This window comes from Montipora foliosa, chromosome 5 (genome assembly GCF_036669935.1).
Source record: "Montipora foliosa isolate CH-2021 chromosome 5, ASM3666993v2, whole genome shotgun sequence".
Classification (NCBI taxonomy): domain Eukaryota; kingdom Metazoa; phylum Cnidaria; class Anthozoa; order Scleractinia; family Acroporidae; genus Montipora; species Montipora foliosa.
The window spans coordinates 43,599,438-43,616,442 of NC_090873.1; the positions used below are offsets into that span (position 1 = coordinate 43,599,438).

The 17,005-nt window shown below is 41.1% G+C and overlaps 1 protein-coding gene across 1 annotated transcript in view; it reads right to left on the reverse strand.

The window, feature by feature from the left end:
- Window positions 1–17,005, reverse strand: part of LOC138002794 (uncharacterized) — a 34,074-nt gene that overhangs the window by 5,611 nt on the left and 11,458 nt on the right. The window contains exons 3-14 of the mRNA XM_068848773.1: window positions 15,648–16,274; window positions 14,309–14,974; window positions 13,238–13,639; window positions 11,601–11,792; window positions 8,205–9,413; window positions 7,083–7,526; window positions 5,500–6,330; window positions 4,734–4,829; window positions 3,656–3,778; window positions 2,733–2,861; window positions 1,977–2,099; window positions 1,225–1,347 (exon numbers count right to left, since the gene is read on the reverse strand). Coding sequence (XP_068704874.1) covers window positions 1,225–1,347; window positions 1,977–2,099; window positions 2,733–2,861; window positions 3,656–3,778; window positions 4,734–4,829; window positions 5,500–6,330; window positions 7,083–7,526; window positions 8,205–9,413; window positions 11,601–11,792; window positions 13,238–13,639; window positions 14,309–14,974; window positions 15,648–16,274 — 4,965 coding nt within the window. The remainder of the gene's footprint in view (window positions 1–1,224; window positions 1,348–1,976; window positions 2,100–2,732; window positions 2,862–3,655; window positions 3,779–4,733; window positions 4,830–5,499; window positions 6,331–7,082; window positions 7,527–8,204; window positions 9,414–11,600; window positions 11,793–13,237; window positions 13,640–14,308; window positions 14,975–15,647; window positions 16,275–17,005) is intronic.

Genomic DNA, 17,005 nt, shown 5'->3' on the forward strand with positions numbered 1-17,005 from the left:
CCTGTTACGAAAAAAATGCCTCACCTAGTAATACAATATTTATAGTCTTCCAAAAGATCCGCCTCAACACTTCCCGGTAGCGCTATGCATCTTGGAATGTCGCGCGATGCACCAGTCGGGTACTGATGACGTTTCGTGGTTGATGTCGGGTTCGCGGAAACTTTGAGTCAAAGTCTGTTTCGTTGTAGAAAGCAAGCGAAAACCAGAAAATATGCATAAGTTTCCATTTTTTCCGAAAGATGCGTTGATTCAAGCTATCTGAGGTATGATTCTTCCAAAAAATTCCATCTCAGCCGGCATAACAGGGCATCGATCACAAAGACCGAAAGGCGATCGTGAGTGCATAAATTTGCAAGGAAACTCTTCTTCTTCTTCTTCTTCTTCTTCTTCTTCTTCTTCTTCGCGTTGATTTTCTCTACTTTCTTTGCTTGATGAGTATTCTGGTTCCAACTCATCCCTGCAGGAAGAATCTGCATCTTCTCCATCAAAGTGAATCTCGTCACGATAATATACACAATATAAACAAGGCAAGGAGAGTGACTTAGAGCGAAACAACCACGAAACGTCATCAGTACCAAACTTGCATTGCGCGACATTTAAGATGGCGGCACCGGGAAGCGTTGAGGCCGATCTTTGGAAGACGATAAAAAATATATTTTACTAGGAAATGCATTTTTTTGTTACAGATCTTTCAATAAGTACACATGGAACATTTTAGGGGATATCTGATAGAACAGTGAAGTCTCCTTTTAATTAATGAGGTTTTAATGAGAAATACACAACTGAAATGAGTTCAAATGAATGAAACGTTTAAGGAATAAATGAGTTTTTTGACGAGGTTAATAACATTATTAAGGAGAAGTCTTTAAGCAAAATAATTGTTCTTTCGTGCGGTACGCTTTTTAATGCATATCTTCGCCGTACTTTTAAAACAACTACGGCAAATAACTGAATGTGCGATTTGACTGACGCATATCGTCAATATCGTACAACGCCAAAGCGATTTCCTAACGATAGCTGCATGGAAGTGTCATTTTGAAAATGCATTCCATCTTCGACTTTATAATCCTTAATTGAGAAGACTTGAAAGTCTTATCATTTGCAGATGGAGTTACAAAGTAAGCACTTTCGCTTCCTTGTTGGCCCGACCGGAATTGGAACATGCGACCTCCCGCACGAAAGCCCATTGCACTTATCCAAGGATAATTAAGAGTCATTACTTACCTAAACAATGGTGTTTATCAGATGACAGTTGATACCCTTCGTCGCATGAACACTCGTAGCTTCCAATAGTGTTGTGACACGAGTGGGAACAGCTGTGTATTTCCAGTAAGCACTCGTTAAGGTCTGAAATAAATAAGGTATAACCATGCATATTCATTTAATTTTCTGGTTTATTGAACCTCGATATAATTGTTCCCGCTGGTATAAGCACTGTACGGCTTGAGGAGTAATACTTACTTATGACCGACACCCAGATATAGATCAATTCTTGAAGCCCAATACGATTCAGAGGTTGAGCAATTTACCCGTTTGTCCCACGGGGCTCGACCCTACGAATTCCCGCAAGGCATACTCGAGCTTTATCAACATGCAGACGCTAAACGGGTTCTGGACCTTTCGATTAAAGGACCACTATGACGTCATGACCGTCATGTTAACATGATTTCTCTGGGAATAAAAATCTACATTGCACAATAGGCCTTTTGCAGCTTAGTGATCACATGATACAAAACCCGCCATAGTGGAACCCAAATTGCGTACTGGGACATCTAAAACAAAGCAATTTAATTTAAAGTTTGTTTGGTTTAGATGCCCCAGAGGGAAATTTGCCTTCAAGTATGGCGGGTTTTGTACCATGTTATCATTAAGCTACAAAAGGCCTATTCATCTTTCAATCAAACAACATGGCGGCGAAAAACACTAGATAGCTTAAAGCTAAATAAAAATCAAAAAGCAATCATATATTTATTTACCATCACAATGTTTCCGATCTTTGTTCAGCATAAATCCACTCCGGCAATTGCAAAGATAGCTGCCATGATTATTAACACAATGTTGCTCACATCCATGCCTGTTCTCAAAGCATTCATCAACATCTAAGTGGAAATTGGAACCAATCAGTGACTTCCAATAAGAGAGTTTACAACCCAGTCTTAACAAAACTCGTTGCTAAAATACCACAAACGGACAGAAATTGTTGATGATGACAATGTCTTCATCTTCAATAAAACAAAAATATTAATCTTGAAATCCCCTTCCCCCAGCAAGTTTTGGTTGAACAGCCCCAAATGAGAAGCAGCGTTTTAGAGCCCCAGATCGACACGTAGGAAAAGGAAGATGGAAGGGGGGTAGTTAACGTTTGAATGCACCAAACTGGTTGCAGAGTTTTCGTTCTAATAATTTAGCAGAACAGTGCAATTTCCATTTTCGGGCATCGCACTTATTCAGCATTTACATCAACATTATCGAAATCCATAATAACAAGTTTCTTCTTCACAATGTCAACCTCTTTTTGGACGGATTCTCCAAAATGTTACCCTGCAATACCACTAATTCGCACAACACCCAAAGGGAGGGGGAAGCGAAGAGGAAAGAAACAGCTGGATATGAAAGCTGCTTAACAACTAAAAAGAAAATCGGTCCCTTTGAAGCAGGAGATAAGAGGCATTGGAGAGGGCTCTGGGCATATAAATAGGGAACTCATAAATTTTAAATTAAGGGTACCATACCTTCACAGTGTCGGCCATTTGATGCGAGGGTGTAACCACGGTGACACATACAGCGGTGACCACCATCCGGGAGGTTGATACAATAATGGTGGCAGCCATATTTTCTTGCTGGGCATTCATCATAGTACCCTTCGTATATATATATGGAAAAATACAGTTCACTAGAAATATACACAGAATACAGGTTCTTTTGGGATTATTTTGGCGCGAGTCACCCACCGGCTGCAAAGTGGAATCGAGATCAGACTGAGCATTTCCTTATAGGTAATAGACATTTCCTTTAATGAGAAAAGAGTATCTTTGAAAACCCTTTCCCTTAATCCTAAACTTACGTAGGTGAAAACAGAATAGTGTCATAAGAATGTCCCCAAGATATTTTCATCATTGAAGTCCCTCATGATGTCATCTCCAAATATTGCATTAGTGTTGTATCTTCGCGATTTTTCCAATATATTTTAATTAGTAAACCTTGTGCCGTGATTACTTCACTCATTGTGCTACCACTTAAGATAAATTCTTACAACGGTCAAAGGCCAACAAAAACAAAATGTCCCACAGGAACTTTCAGGGCGTACTGAGCATGATTTGCGTACGGTACTATTTTTCGTTAACCATTTACAAAAAATTAATGAAAACTCCATTTGGAATTGAAATGGTAAAATTATTTTGATACTTCCAAAATTCGAAAAGTTTGAGAGGGTATACTCCCACAATCCCCTCCCCCCCGGAACTTCCGCTATTTTAGATTCCTGGATTTCGTTTTCTTCTCCCGGAGGCTTACTTACGTTACTTTCTTTCTCTTTCTCAAGTTAATATGAGCAATGTTTCACATTCGTATCATATGCGCTTTCCGAAATAAACCACGAGAATCTGCGATCGTCTTACAGGAAAAAATACAAGGAAAAAAGGGAGGCGTTTTTTACCTTTCAGACGGTGTCGGTGTCCCTTGTGTAGTTTGTGTTTAAAGTGATGAAACGGACGCTTAACATTTGATCCTGCTCTTTGTTCGTGTTGCCGAACATGATCTTTGTCTTTGCTGGATGCACCTGTTTGATACAAAAAACAGAATTCGACAACAATTATTCCATGAGCGCGCGTTGGATATCAGATGGTAAATAGCCAACGAGGCGCTTGGCGGTCATATGCGTTGCGCTCATATAAAACAAGAGCGAATGGAATAAATTTTTATTAAATTCCTAACGCTCGGACACTTGGAAATTAAAGCCAAATTTTATTGCAATCAGCGGTTTCCATATTAGGTCGTACAGTATATGAGCTGATAACCGAGAATGAGTGAACCAGTCAGACAGCTAGAAACCGATAATTCGAGGTAGAGAAAATATAATAATTTTGGTTATCCCTTGAGCATACTAGGAATAAATCCGACTACTCGTGGTAAGAATCGAGCCAACGACCCTCCAATAGCTCGTTCGAATGTTCTTTCTGCTTAAGTAGCATACTCTCGTTTCAAAGGATGGTCATTGAATACAAAATATTACGTTTTGTGCTGAAGGTGAATTTGACTTATTATGTACGAAATGAAGAATCGATTGTAAATGTTTTAAGGGCAATTCGTGTTTTTTTTAAATATTTTATGAACAGAGATTTTCCACAACGGTGGAATTGCATAAGAGAGCGAAGCCCAACTTAAGTGTGCCTGCAGAGGACAACACAAAACCGTGAAAACCGTGTCCTATTCTTTGAGAACTGTGTGAATATTATTTAAATGCCCCAATAAATTAATTAACAAAAGATGCAAGGCGGGTGCTACGGTTTGTTGTCGTTAACAGAGGAGATTTGCAGATATCATTACAATACCCTGAGTGTTGGTCAGACCGGAATTCTACCCACGACCTCCCCTCGCGATAATCCAATGCTTTATCGACTGAGCCAGCCAGTTGGGTGATAAGATATTACCAAAATGAGAATAATAATAATAATAATAATAATAATAATAATAATAATAATAATAATAATAATAATAGAGATGAATATGCTTACCGTGTGAAGCTGTCGTACTTGGAGTCGGGGTGGTTGTTAGGACTTGTTTCGTGGTTTCTAATCCTCTTATGGTCAGCTGAGTTGGTGGCAGAAAAACTGAATAATAAAATGATAGATTAAGTCGAGACCTATCCATTGGTGGACTCAACATTTCTCTGAATATATACATCGTAATGAACAAGTTCGAGGACCATTTTCGAAGTTAAGACCGCGTTATTTTTGTTTTTGTTTTTTTTGTTGACACTCGGGACATAAACTTGAAAAATACGAGGAGCAGTAACTTAGGTAACTTACGTTAGCCGGAACATAAGCAAGATATTCATTATTACCAAGACCTTTGATACAAGCAACAAAGACAAAGTTTTAAATTCGCGGGCCGTGCTGTGGAATAAGTTCTTCTAAACTAGCCAATCATAGAAAGCATACTAAGAGATATAAAAATGTCTGATTATCGTTTCTAGAGCAGTATATTTTCTCAAGTGAACCCAAAAGCCGTGAATTGTCCGGCCTCCCCCTTTTTCTTCTCGAACATAACGATCTCTGGTTGGCTCTGAGCCAAAAGAGAAGTCTGCGAATCACGGAATTCCAGCCCTTCCGCAGGGCCGATCAACAGTTTGAGAACGGCCAGAGATCGCTATTACAGGTGCTGAAAGATTCGCGAGCTTTTCAAGGATTGCACAAGAAGCAAATTGGAACGCTTTTGACATTCATTACACCAAAACCAAAACTGTGATAAATTTTTTCATCGCACGATTAATTCAAGTACCTGAAGGCGGTTTTCTTGGAATGACATCTTTGTCTTTCAGTCTGATCACATAAGCCAATGCAGTCTTCACTGAAAGGTGATTGGCTTCTATCAGCTGACACGTTGTCTGATTGTAGCATTTTACGTTGTAACACATTGGACCTTCAATAAAAGCCAGGTCACATGACGGATCTTCACAACAGACACCTGCGCATTGGCTAATATCCGGCTCCAATCCTTTCTCAGCGAACAGTCCTGAACTTTGACCTCCCTTCAACCGCACATTGTAGAATGTTTTATCTTTCTGGCAGATGTCGCTGTCGACAAGAGAGGAATGGAGAGGAGATGCTGTTATTCTTGCTGACTCCAAACTCAGATTTCCCGTATTTCCCACTTTGGCTTCATCAGCGTTACTAAACATAGCCACACCTTCTCTTTTGACGTACGAAATGATTGATTTTACCGATATGTTTTCGATCGGTCGAGTTCGACAGAGATCTCGACTGAAACAGCTTATGGTATAACAAGCATCTTGTATGACGTATGCCACATGACACTTCGTGGACAAACAGCATTTTTCGATGCACAGTTGTATATCGCTGACCTTTGGGAACTCAGCGACCTGGCCTGCCCCCATCCCTCCATTTAGTATTACATTGTTGACTGTTAGTCCTTGCGAGCACTCAGTTGGAGGCCTGGAAGTGGTCGCATGACTAGCATCCACGCGTGGGAAGCCAAGCATGTTGTTAAGGTTCTGCGCCGTTGTAGGAGATTGTGTGGATTTTACTTCACCGAGAAGATTCTTCAGTGACGGTTCAGTTGTTTTGGGTGCTTGAGTGGTCGTTACTGGAGCTTTAAAGGGAATGAAAATAATAGTTTCAGATACTACGTAACCCCTTTACATTCTCTATTTTCATTGGATAGGAATGGCATATGTTGTGAGCAAGGTTGACGTAGCGATGGTAGCACTTGCTTTCCATCAATGTGGGCCGGGATCGATTCCCGAACTTAACGCCATATGTGGGTTGAGTTTAATGGTTCTCTACTCTGCTCCGAGAGGTTTTCTCCGGGTTCTCTGGTTTTCCTCTCTCATCAAAAACTAACATCCGATTTGATTAGATTTCGAGAGGGCTGCCACTTAGAAAACTTATGATTTTAGGTTATTAGATCACCCTTTTCAAGTGAAGACAACTGTCATGATGATTACATTAGATTAGAGTTTCAGTCCTTTGCTTCTTTTGTATATTCATTTTTGTCTATAGCTTTCCCAACTAATCTTGAGGACCACTGTAACAGTGGTTTTTTGATCCAATAATTTGATAGAACAAGTGTTAAGAGTATTTAGATGTCAATTTTTGTCTGAATTGTTTTGGGTGTGATTTATATACATTGAACGATTATTCATCCACCAACTACCAACTCCTTGACTCTCGCTATGGAACTGTTGTCTATAGCTTTTGTTTGCATGGAAGGGGCGAGGGATGAAACGGGACGGGACAGAGGCGCAACTTTACTATAAGAACCACCCAGCCATTCTATTTTAAAACCGTTTTCGCTTGTAATCTACCGGATGTTAGAAATAAATCTGCGTTTGACAAACATACCTTCAGTTCCTTTTCTGTACATATATACAATCTGAAGAGAAAAGTTCTTTAACCGGGCAGGTCTGGCACTGCAAAGCTCTGGAGTTTTGCACTGCAATGCGAAGCAAGTGTCTCTCATAAGAATAGCAACATCACATGACCTCTGAGCACAGCACCTGCGCACGCATTCAGCCATATTGGAGAACTGTACCAGCCGTGAAAAATTTCCCGCTTGAAGCCCGCCCACCAAAGACACGTGATGATAAAGTTTGCTGTAGGTACAACTAGATTTCGCATGGGTAGGGGTTGTGCTTGGAGTTGGTGTTGTGGAAAATAACATGTTCATTAACTTCAAAGCTTCATCATTGTCTTCCTCTGTATAGAACTCCTTTGTAAAGGAATCGAGAACTGAAGAAGTCGGTATATGCTTGGTTTCCTCCACAGGAATGTTAACCAGAGTGGATTCTACAAACAAAACACAGTGTGTCTTTAACACAACTTTAACAACAACAAGAACAAAAATGTTAAACATGGGAGGGGTCGGTAGTACCAAGAGAATATGAGGTAGGAGAGCGAATCCCTTTACTCCTGTGACAATTATCTGTTGTTTCCATGACCTCACGGTCTACTTTCACACCAACTGACCTTGAAGGTGTCGTCCTTGAAATAACCACGCAGTTTGTCAAAGGAACTAAAACACACTCCAAAGAAACTATCAACAGAATTGATCCAAAATATGGGGGGTCCGCTCCCTTACCTGATATTGTCGAAAATATCAAAATAATTAACTGCTATTCAAATAAAACAAGAAAGAGTAAGGCTGTCATGTTTTTTCATATGGACATGTAACCTAAAATCTTTAACGTTATTACAAACTGGGTTGAGTTGTACTAAAACAAAAACGCGACTTTTTGTCCTTTTCTTGCAGTCAAGGAGTCAACTTGCGCTACGGCGCTACCCGTCTCTTTGACCTTTAGTATCGCGTAAACGGCAAATATCTGTCTTCATCTATTTACATATCGCACTTCACACAATTTCATTACCATTCTGATGAAGACTGTCATGACCAGCACAGCCGAAACGTCAATTGCAATTTCAATTTCACGCGTTTTACAGTGTTTTTTCAAAACAAATGCGACTTACCACCCGGTTTGAAGCGATCAACAAAGCCAATAACAGGACTGTTCTCCAAAGGACTTTTAACAAACGTCTCGCATTGCTCCCTCTCCTTGCAACTGATAGCGAAGCAATTGTTTTCCACCATGTACGCCACGGAACAGTCCTTGACTGCACAACACGTTTTCATACAATCCTCAATAGTATTAACCACTCCTTTATCGGTAAAGTTACCCGCACCTAATCCACCAACGAGGTCTCTATTTCGGTATACATCCCCAAATTTGCAGGTGGAATCTGAGTTTGCATATTTTGTCGTTGGCAAAGTTGGGGTGACTGTGGTAGGTTTAGTTGTCGTCATGGTTGTAGGCTTCTCCGTCGATTGAGTCACAGTTGTTTCTGTTGTCGCAACTGTCGTAATCGGTGTAGTTTTCGATTCCTTTGACGCTTTAAGAGGAGTTCCAAGAGTATTTATTCCCGGCTTCCCTGTCCCTGTTTCAAGTCTAGCGTTTGAACTTTCACTGGTGTCCACCACATAGTGTATGGTGGTGTGCGGTGTTCTCGGTTGTGGTTCCTTAGTGACGCGAATGGTTGGTTGCGAAAACCAAACCGAATCGGTGTTCAAGTCCGAGAAACTGCTGGTGGAAGGAGTTTCGGTGAAGCTCTCCATGTCAGCAGAATTTGATGCTGCGTGAAGGAAAGAATTTCCACTCGGGCTGTCCAAGTACCGATCTATTTCTCCCTCCAGTAAGGAACGCCTGTATATGTAAATCTCATCAAGATATCCAAACAAGTTAGAACCAAACCCTGCCCTAGCCCCCCAGTCAAGGGACAACAAACCACTGCCGTGCTCTTTCCCTTCTAAGTCACCATTGACAAACACCCTGGCTAAGTGAGTCCGGGAATCGTATGTACCAGTCACGTGGTACCATACGTTTGGCTGCAGTGTTTTCAAAGTCTTGACATGAAAGATCTCCTCAGCATATTCGTTTCGATGGAGCCATCTCAAATGGCCGTTAAGGACTTCAAAATGATATTGCCTATTGCGGTTGATTGAATGTCCGCCTATGGTGTCAAATATAGATTGTTCGCCATCCGTCCTCCAGAGGTTTACCCATAATGCAATAGTGATTGCCTCTTGTGGTTTTTCCCGGAAGTGCTCTCCGTCCAGCAAAACGTCGCCGCCATTGAGTTTGATCGCGGCACCGCGTTTACCTGGCCTCACTACCTCAGCACCTACATAGAAGGAAACAAAAGAGAAAACGTAATTAGTATATTTTTTTCAATATCTATTTCAGGGAATTATTTACGAATTATCCATCCGATTAAACACTAGAGAGAGTAATGGCCATGGATCTTTATTTGCATATACACTTCAACATGACAACAAAACATTCACAAAACAGTTACAATGAATCCTTACACGATTTGAGTTCCCAAGAAGAAGTCTCGATCTCTCTTGGTCATTTGGCCTTGGTCTGCTAGTTTACATCAAGATCTAAATTTAATATACAGGTCCCGCCAATCAAATTGAGCCAAATGACCAAAACACTTCCGACTGGTCCGCAATCAAGTAAGCCGCAAAAGGGCTTGCTTGTGCTAAATGCAAAATCATGGCGGACAAAGCGTAAAAACTTGCACTGAGCGACCGTTATAAAATGGTTTATAGGCTTATTTAGCAACAGAACGTCAGTGGCGACGTCACGAGCAGCAAAAGTACCAATATAGAGCTTTAGATTCTAAGACGAGAACGACTACAAGTACGAGATTTTCTCATAGAACAACAGTGAGCACGCGCAAACCAGCGTCATTTTGGCGTGAAAAACGTGATACCGTTGTCATTTTAGTACGAGGTTTTGCAAAAATGTCGTCGTATCAAAACAAGTCAACAACACAGTAGCAGTTTTGGCATTTTTCGATCAGCAAAAAGGCTCAGTTACCAGAAATAAGAATAGCTCAGCAAACTATACTGCTAACAAAGAATAAGATTAATCGTACGGGTTATAAATTTTCTAAATATTTTCGCTAAAAACGGGCAGTCAAAACTCGTACTCGTTGTCGTCCTCGTCCTAGAATCTAAAGGTCCCTAATGAGAATTCCGAATAGGGAAGAAAAGAGTGGCTTGTATTCCATTGTATTTTTTCAACTCGCACCGTCGCGACTGACATTCCCGTTCTGTTGTTAAATAAGCCTCATAGCAACCTTCAGATTGGAGTACGAGAACGACTACGAATACAAGATTAATGTTCTGAGCACGCGTATTAAGTTTAAAGAACGAAATTTTTCGAAATGCGCATGCTCAGAACTGAAAACTCGAAGTCGTAGTTGTCCTCGTACTCCAATCCGAAGGTCGATGATTAATGTAATCTGATGGGTCGAACTCTGCTGCATAGCAAGGCTTCTGTTTATGAGTTTCTACCATGTGGGTTAATCGATACAGGAGGCTTATGACTAAGCAAGACACAGTTTAGGTATTGAGACAAGCTATTTCAGCGTGACAGACTAAAGTGTGATTTCTTTTTTTTAAGATACAATTGTAAGTATTCCAAGACATGAAGAGATTTATTTATCAATGGTGATTCGGGAATACTCGGAAAAAATCTGAGTGCTCCTTTTTGCAGAAGTCGAACATACGACCTGACATAAGACCTAAGACGCTGAAACTTTGCAGGGATACTAAAGAAAAGGTGCTCTTTCTATTTCTGGTATCAGCTTTTCATTCAGTTCAACTTTAACTCATTCATATTCGTTGACGCCATTTTGGAGAAGGGTCTATTGTCTCGCCATAATGTGAGGATCTAAATTGTCGAAATGGAGCATATATATTTAAGTATGAGTTGCTACAATCTTGGACAAAATCGTTGAGAAAACTCTGCTTTTGGACTAAACTCCGATCACGAGTATGAAAAATAAGCTCTCTTTTTGCCCCCACCGCCCCCTGATCAATGTTGCTAGACGAAACAAAGCATGTCGAACCTGGGCTTATCAACATTGGTTGTAGGGGGAAGGGGGGGCGCTAATAATGTGCGATATTGAGGACGCAGTGCGCAAAATAACCACTGTTTTTAATATTCTCAACCCTTTTTGTCCAAGATTGTAGCTATCCATTATAACAAACCAATTTCAATTTCACAAGAGTCAAGGGAAAGTTGAAATGTCAACTTCCTTTTGTTGTCACAATTTTTGAAGAAAAGTCGAGTTTGGAAGCAAGACGTTTCAAAGATGGTTATTCTATAAGTTTTGTCTTTTACCTTTTTGAATATACGAAACTGAAACTTGCAGTATGTTGTAAACTTCGTTTTAGGAAGTTTTGTACTAAAGATTTAACTTCCTCTTACGGTACCACTATTGCAATTTTTTCCGTTAATGATACCTTTGAATTAAGTATGCACGTTTAAGAAACAATTCATCTAACATAGTCACCTTTAGTCAAACGGGCATCGTTGTTAAGCCCAGATCCGTCAACGGCCACGGAGCCAATCACGTGATCAAACCCAATGTAGAGTGAGAGATGACGGATGTGGTCACTGGCCAGATCAGCCCTATCTCCACCAAGTGGACTAAGAGGAAGTGGAGTGGGGCTGGGAGTAACCATGTCCTCGTCCTCGAACATATCTGAAAACAGTGAACACAGAAATTAAGCAGAGAAATTACTTAGGGAAGTGGTCAAAACTACTACACTCGAACAGGACCCACCAAACCACAAAATAGATGGTGGTGTCTGCCCTCACCCCCCGTGCTTAACGTCAAAAGATGGTGTCTATATTGCATAGCCACCACTCTATCCAGCAGTAAAAAATTACAGTGAGATTCAAACCTCACTTTTCCTGTTTGTCTAGTAATGCCGACTCTTGCTAGCTGAATATTCCTGTGTCAACTCAAAATTAAAAGCCAATCAAAAATGTTTTCGGTAATGTTCATGTGATAAGTTCGAAGATAGGTGGTGTCTTTGAGAACCCCCCTACCCCAAGGGTGGACCCTGTTCGAGTATAGTAGTTTTGACCAGTTCCCTTATTCAAAGTACGTTTTCGTGTCATATAAGCTGTGGGAAATAAGGACAGGTCAGCTTGGGTATAACTCAACAGAATTTAGCTAAAAATATGATTTATGCAGCGAGAATTGATGGTTTTCATCTGACGTCACGACGGCGGCCATGTTGGTGTACAGAACGATGCAGTAAAATGTCTTTTGGGAATTTGACTGTAAAAGGTAAAGTAACTTTATTTAACGTCGGTAGTTCCTTCAGCTACGAGGCTGGTATTATTATGCAACACGTGTGAGGCCATTTTCTATTGTTTTGTACACTAGCATGGCCGTCTCATCACCTGGATGCAAACCAAGAATTCTTTTGTGGCTTTAAATCGATTGACAAAAATCGAACCCGACTGGATATTGGTGAATTAATGTTCAACAATTTTTACGCTAGTAGTCTTAAGGTATGACAACTACAAAGAACTTCAATGACAGATGGGTTCTTTGAAAATCAATTAGCTACAGTGTATTAGAGGAGTATTTTTGCAAATATTTTGCTTCACGTTCATGTAATTTGCATCGCCATATTTGTTTAAATTTAATTGGGTCAAGAGTCTTTACCAGCCAGTGCCGACTAGTGAGGCAAACACTATGCAATGTAATGTTTTTTTTTTCCTAGCAGAAACGCACGGGATTACGAAAACAGCAAGAAGCCAAAGACAGCGACATGGAAAGACATGGAATGCATGCACGGCAGAGAGAGACCAACCACGGGGACTGACTAGATAACCTGTCTCTTGGCGAAGAGCGTGTGGATCCTTTACTGACTACAATGTTAATGAACAAGTGTTGTGACACGGGGTCTACATTTTACCGTCCTCATCCGAGAAGACCAACAAGTCTCAAAATTCACAAGTGTAAGAAAGAAAGATTGAGATCCGGTCGAAGATTTGAGTTTATGACGACCTGTACCAAAGCTGCCTTTACGAACGAAAAAGGGAAGAAAGTTCCATTTGGGACTCATAGCACACACTTTATAAAGACAGCTCTGGTTTTATCTCCAATGCAACCCTAGAATTCTGTCTCACCTTGACGACTGACAAAAGAAATTTGATAATCTCCACCTTCTTCCACAGTGCAGGTATCACCACCTCTGCATCGGACCGTGTGACACTTCTTGTTCTTCATCATGACAAAATCACACGCAGGCTCATCACAACACAATTCAATACACTCCGTCATGTAATCCACGCGGGCTACTTGCAGCAGCATTCCTGCATTCCAACCATCGCGGAGTTTGACGTTGTAGAAGAACATACCCTGAGCACAAAAGCGCTTTGTGGCCGGGGATGGGTTGTACGTGGGCTGAGAAGAGGCTCGTTGGTATTCAAGCATCAAGTCATTCGATGTTATTATGTCTGACGGGAGAAGTGCAGTCGGTTTTTGGGTAGTTGGAAGCTTGGTTGGTTCATCCGCCAACTTGTGCAGCTCTGTAATATTAACAGAAGAGAAATACATTCCGTCTCATTAAGATGACCGCAGACAGTTTCGAAATACGCTTTTCTGAGCATGGAGTATCAATTCACATGCTGACAAGATGGTTCGGGGGGATGGAGGGGGGGTCATGGTAGAGCAAAGGCATCGGGCGACAACGTATACAAAATGGGTCTCGTTCTCCGTTTCAGTCGACAAAGTTGTTGTATGATTGGCCAGAATAAAGTACAAGGTATGTAGAATGAAACAACGTAGAAATTTGGTGATCCACTTCCCTTCACTCCCCCGCCCCCACTTTCCAAATAATGATAATTATAAGGAAGCATAAATGACTTTAATTTTATGTTTCTAAATATTTGTCAAATTACGCAACTTTACAGCCTTGACCTCCTCATTGGCGACGAAACCATGAGCATAAGCTACTGCGCAAACTCAGTAGTGTACCTTTGTTAGTTACTGCGCCTGCTTATGTCGCTTGTGTTTATACTTACGTCACTAGTCAGGTCCGGGAGTGCTTATCAGTTGTTAGGAAATTTCCCTTGGGGTAATCGTTTCCTTTTATCCCCATGCGAGAAAGTGGTTTTGATACATCGAGATGGCACATTGATATTTTCAGAATACACTACTGTTTCTAAGCTCGCTACTGAGTACGGAAACCTACTTACTCTCATCAAGAACAGACTTCCCGCTTCTTGTAACATAGTGTACACTGGGCATGTCACTTCTGTAGGGGACCGCTGTCACAGGCTCACAAAGCTTGTTATTGAAACAGTCCACAGCATAGCAGTTCTCTCGGGTCATAAAGACAAGATCACACGAGCCAATTTCACAACAAAGCTTTAGACAACTAGTGGAGCCTTTCACTTTGCCTAAGTTTATGAACAACCCTGCGTTCATTCCACCTCTTAACTCACTGTTGAAGTAAAACATCCCTTGTTGACAGTTTGGCTCCTCCTGTAAGGTAATCGTTGGTGAGGCGTCACCTAATTCAGGTTGATTGTCACGAGATACTGTGGGCGGTCCGTTAAGTGTTGGCTTGCGTGAAGTTAATGCCAAACTGGGAAGTGCGGTGGGTAAAGTAGTTGATTTTGCTAAGGTCTTTGTTGTTGTCAATGTCGTTGTGGTCGAAGGAGCCTTAGTGGGAGTTTGTTGTGTTGTGGAACTTGTCAAAGGCTTGTTTGTGGTTGTGATCTGTGTTGTCTGGGCTGAACTTGGCTGATTTCCATCCTTGTTAAAAGTGTCGTTAGGATGAAGCAGCCTCATGGCATCCTCGACCATTTGCTCAGGGATGAGACCATCATAACTTCCCTCGTTAATAGGAATGGCGCCACCTTTAAATAACAATAAGAAATTAAAAAAAATATATTCAACCCCGTTCTCTCTGAAAGTGAGAATTAAAGATCTTACTCTCTCTAACTCCAGAAAATTCTCCACGCCAATGGAGGCCGCTTCAGGGAGGAATGGGTTAATAACAGCTAGGTCCACTCAAACACTTTGTCCCCTTTCACCCTCTCCCTCCTGAGAGTGACACTTACAGATTTTACTCTGTCTAACGCCAGGCGATGGGTTAATTAGGGTTTTAAGTAACTGTTTAGAGTGCTCGATAAATACTTTATTACGTTTATTGCCAGTTTTTTTTTTTATGATATGTCGAGAAGTTAAGTTGAGTACATCACATTATTGACTCATCTTGCACAACAGGCCACAGCTGTTCAAAGGCTGGATAACTTTATCCGGTGGATAAGCATGTTCTCAGAGTGTAAAATACACTCCACTTTATTATCCAAGGTTTTCGTACACGCCGTCGCTTAGATGTGCTTTGACTGTGCATATTCACGGTTTCGTGAGCAAATTCTGAAGTCTTTGAACACTTTACAATTGTCGGATAGTGACTCGGAATTGTGCACAGGATAAAGTAATCTGACGTTTAAAAAACTGGGGCTCGAAAGCTTGTCGTCATCACTTCGTAGATTCTATAAGAAAGACATGTACTTAATGTTTTACCTGCACCAGGATTACATTCCTCCGAAAGATCAGCAAGGTCTGATGCCGCAATGGCGTGGTTGTACATGTAAAACTCATCAATAAGCCCTCGGATGCCTTCGGGAATTCCGACACCAACTTCGCCGTCCCAGTTCTGAGAAAGCAATCCATGACCTTCCTTTTCATCGAGTACATCCCCGTTAAGGATGATCTTGCTTTTGTTGATATGCGAGTCATACGTTACACCAAGGTGCACCCAATCAAGCGAGTCCACAGTATGCCTCGTTTCCATGCTAAAAATCACATGACTGAGGTCATCAACATGCGACCAATGGATGACTCCGTCGGTGACTTGCAAAGTATACTTGGCTCCAGAGCCCGTAGTTTTGAATAGGGTGGCAATTCCGGAAACTGAGTCGAGCTTTAGCCACAAGGCGATAGTGATGCCCTCACGTGGTCGACTGTTGAAACTGGCAAAAAGGAAGTGCCCACCACGCATGCGTAGAGCCGCGCCGCATTTGGCTTTGGTGACAGAGAGACCCACTTCAGGACTGAGAACGGCACTGTTATCATGACCAGAGCTGTCAATTGCTGAACGATTTTCGATTGTTTCGAAGCCAATATGAAGTATCAGGTACGCAGCATTACCTTTTGCAACAAAACCATTAACAATAATAGTCAACTATGGTATATTTGTGGTCAAAGCTTATCGCTTTATTGGCATAGGTAATAGCCGGACTTCTAGCAATATTTGGCATGAATACCACCAGTGATATTTTCGAATACGTATTCCTAATTTCCCGAGCCGTTTGAAATTTTGCCAAAATATATCTGCTCTTAGCAAACCCAACTGCAGAACTTCGACACAGTTATGCAATCCCGAGACGCAGTCGAATTCTCCCAACTTCCCCGAGTGTTTAGATGAGGCTATGGAAACACGGAAAAAAGTCCTCTATTGCTTCTATAAAATATTTCTCAAAGATAATTCGACAAATGAAGGAAACAAATGAGGGAAAATTCTTGATTGAAACATATCATCTTGATACACGCTCATATTTCCTACCAACCAATCAAAACGCGCGTCTGACAATACATAACCAATCAAAATTCGTGTGATGTCACAGCCGTGTTTCCATACTCTCATCTAAACACAGCTATTGACCAATGAGAGTGCACATACTATCCTAATTATTTTATAAAATTTAATAGAAAATGTTCATTCTTAAAAGAATCTTAACGGATGGAAAGAAGTGTATTGTTCGTGTTTCACCTTCATTAAGACATACAGTGGTTTTTAAGATTGAGCGTAGAAAAACAGCGATTGCCGTGGTTCTGCTCTATAATGCTTCCTAATTGATCACGTTTTCCCTCCATTGGCG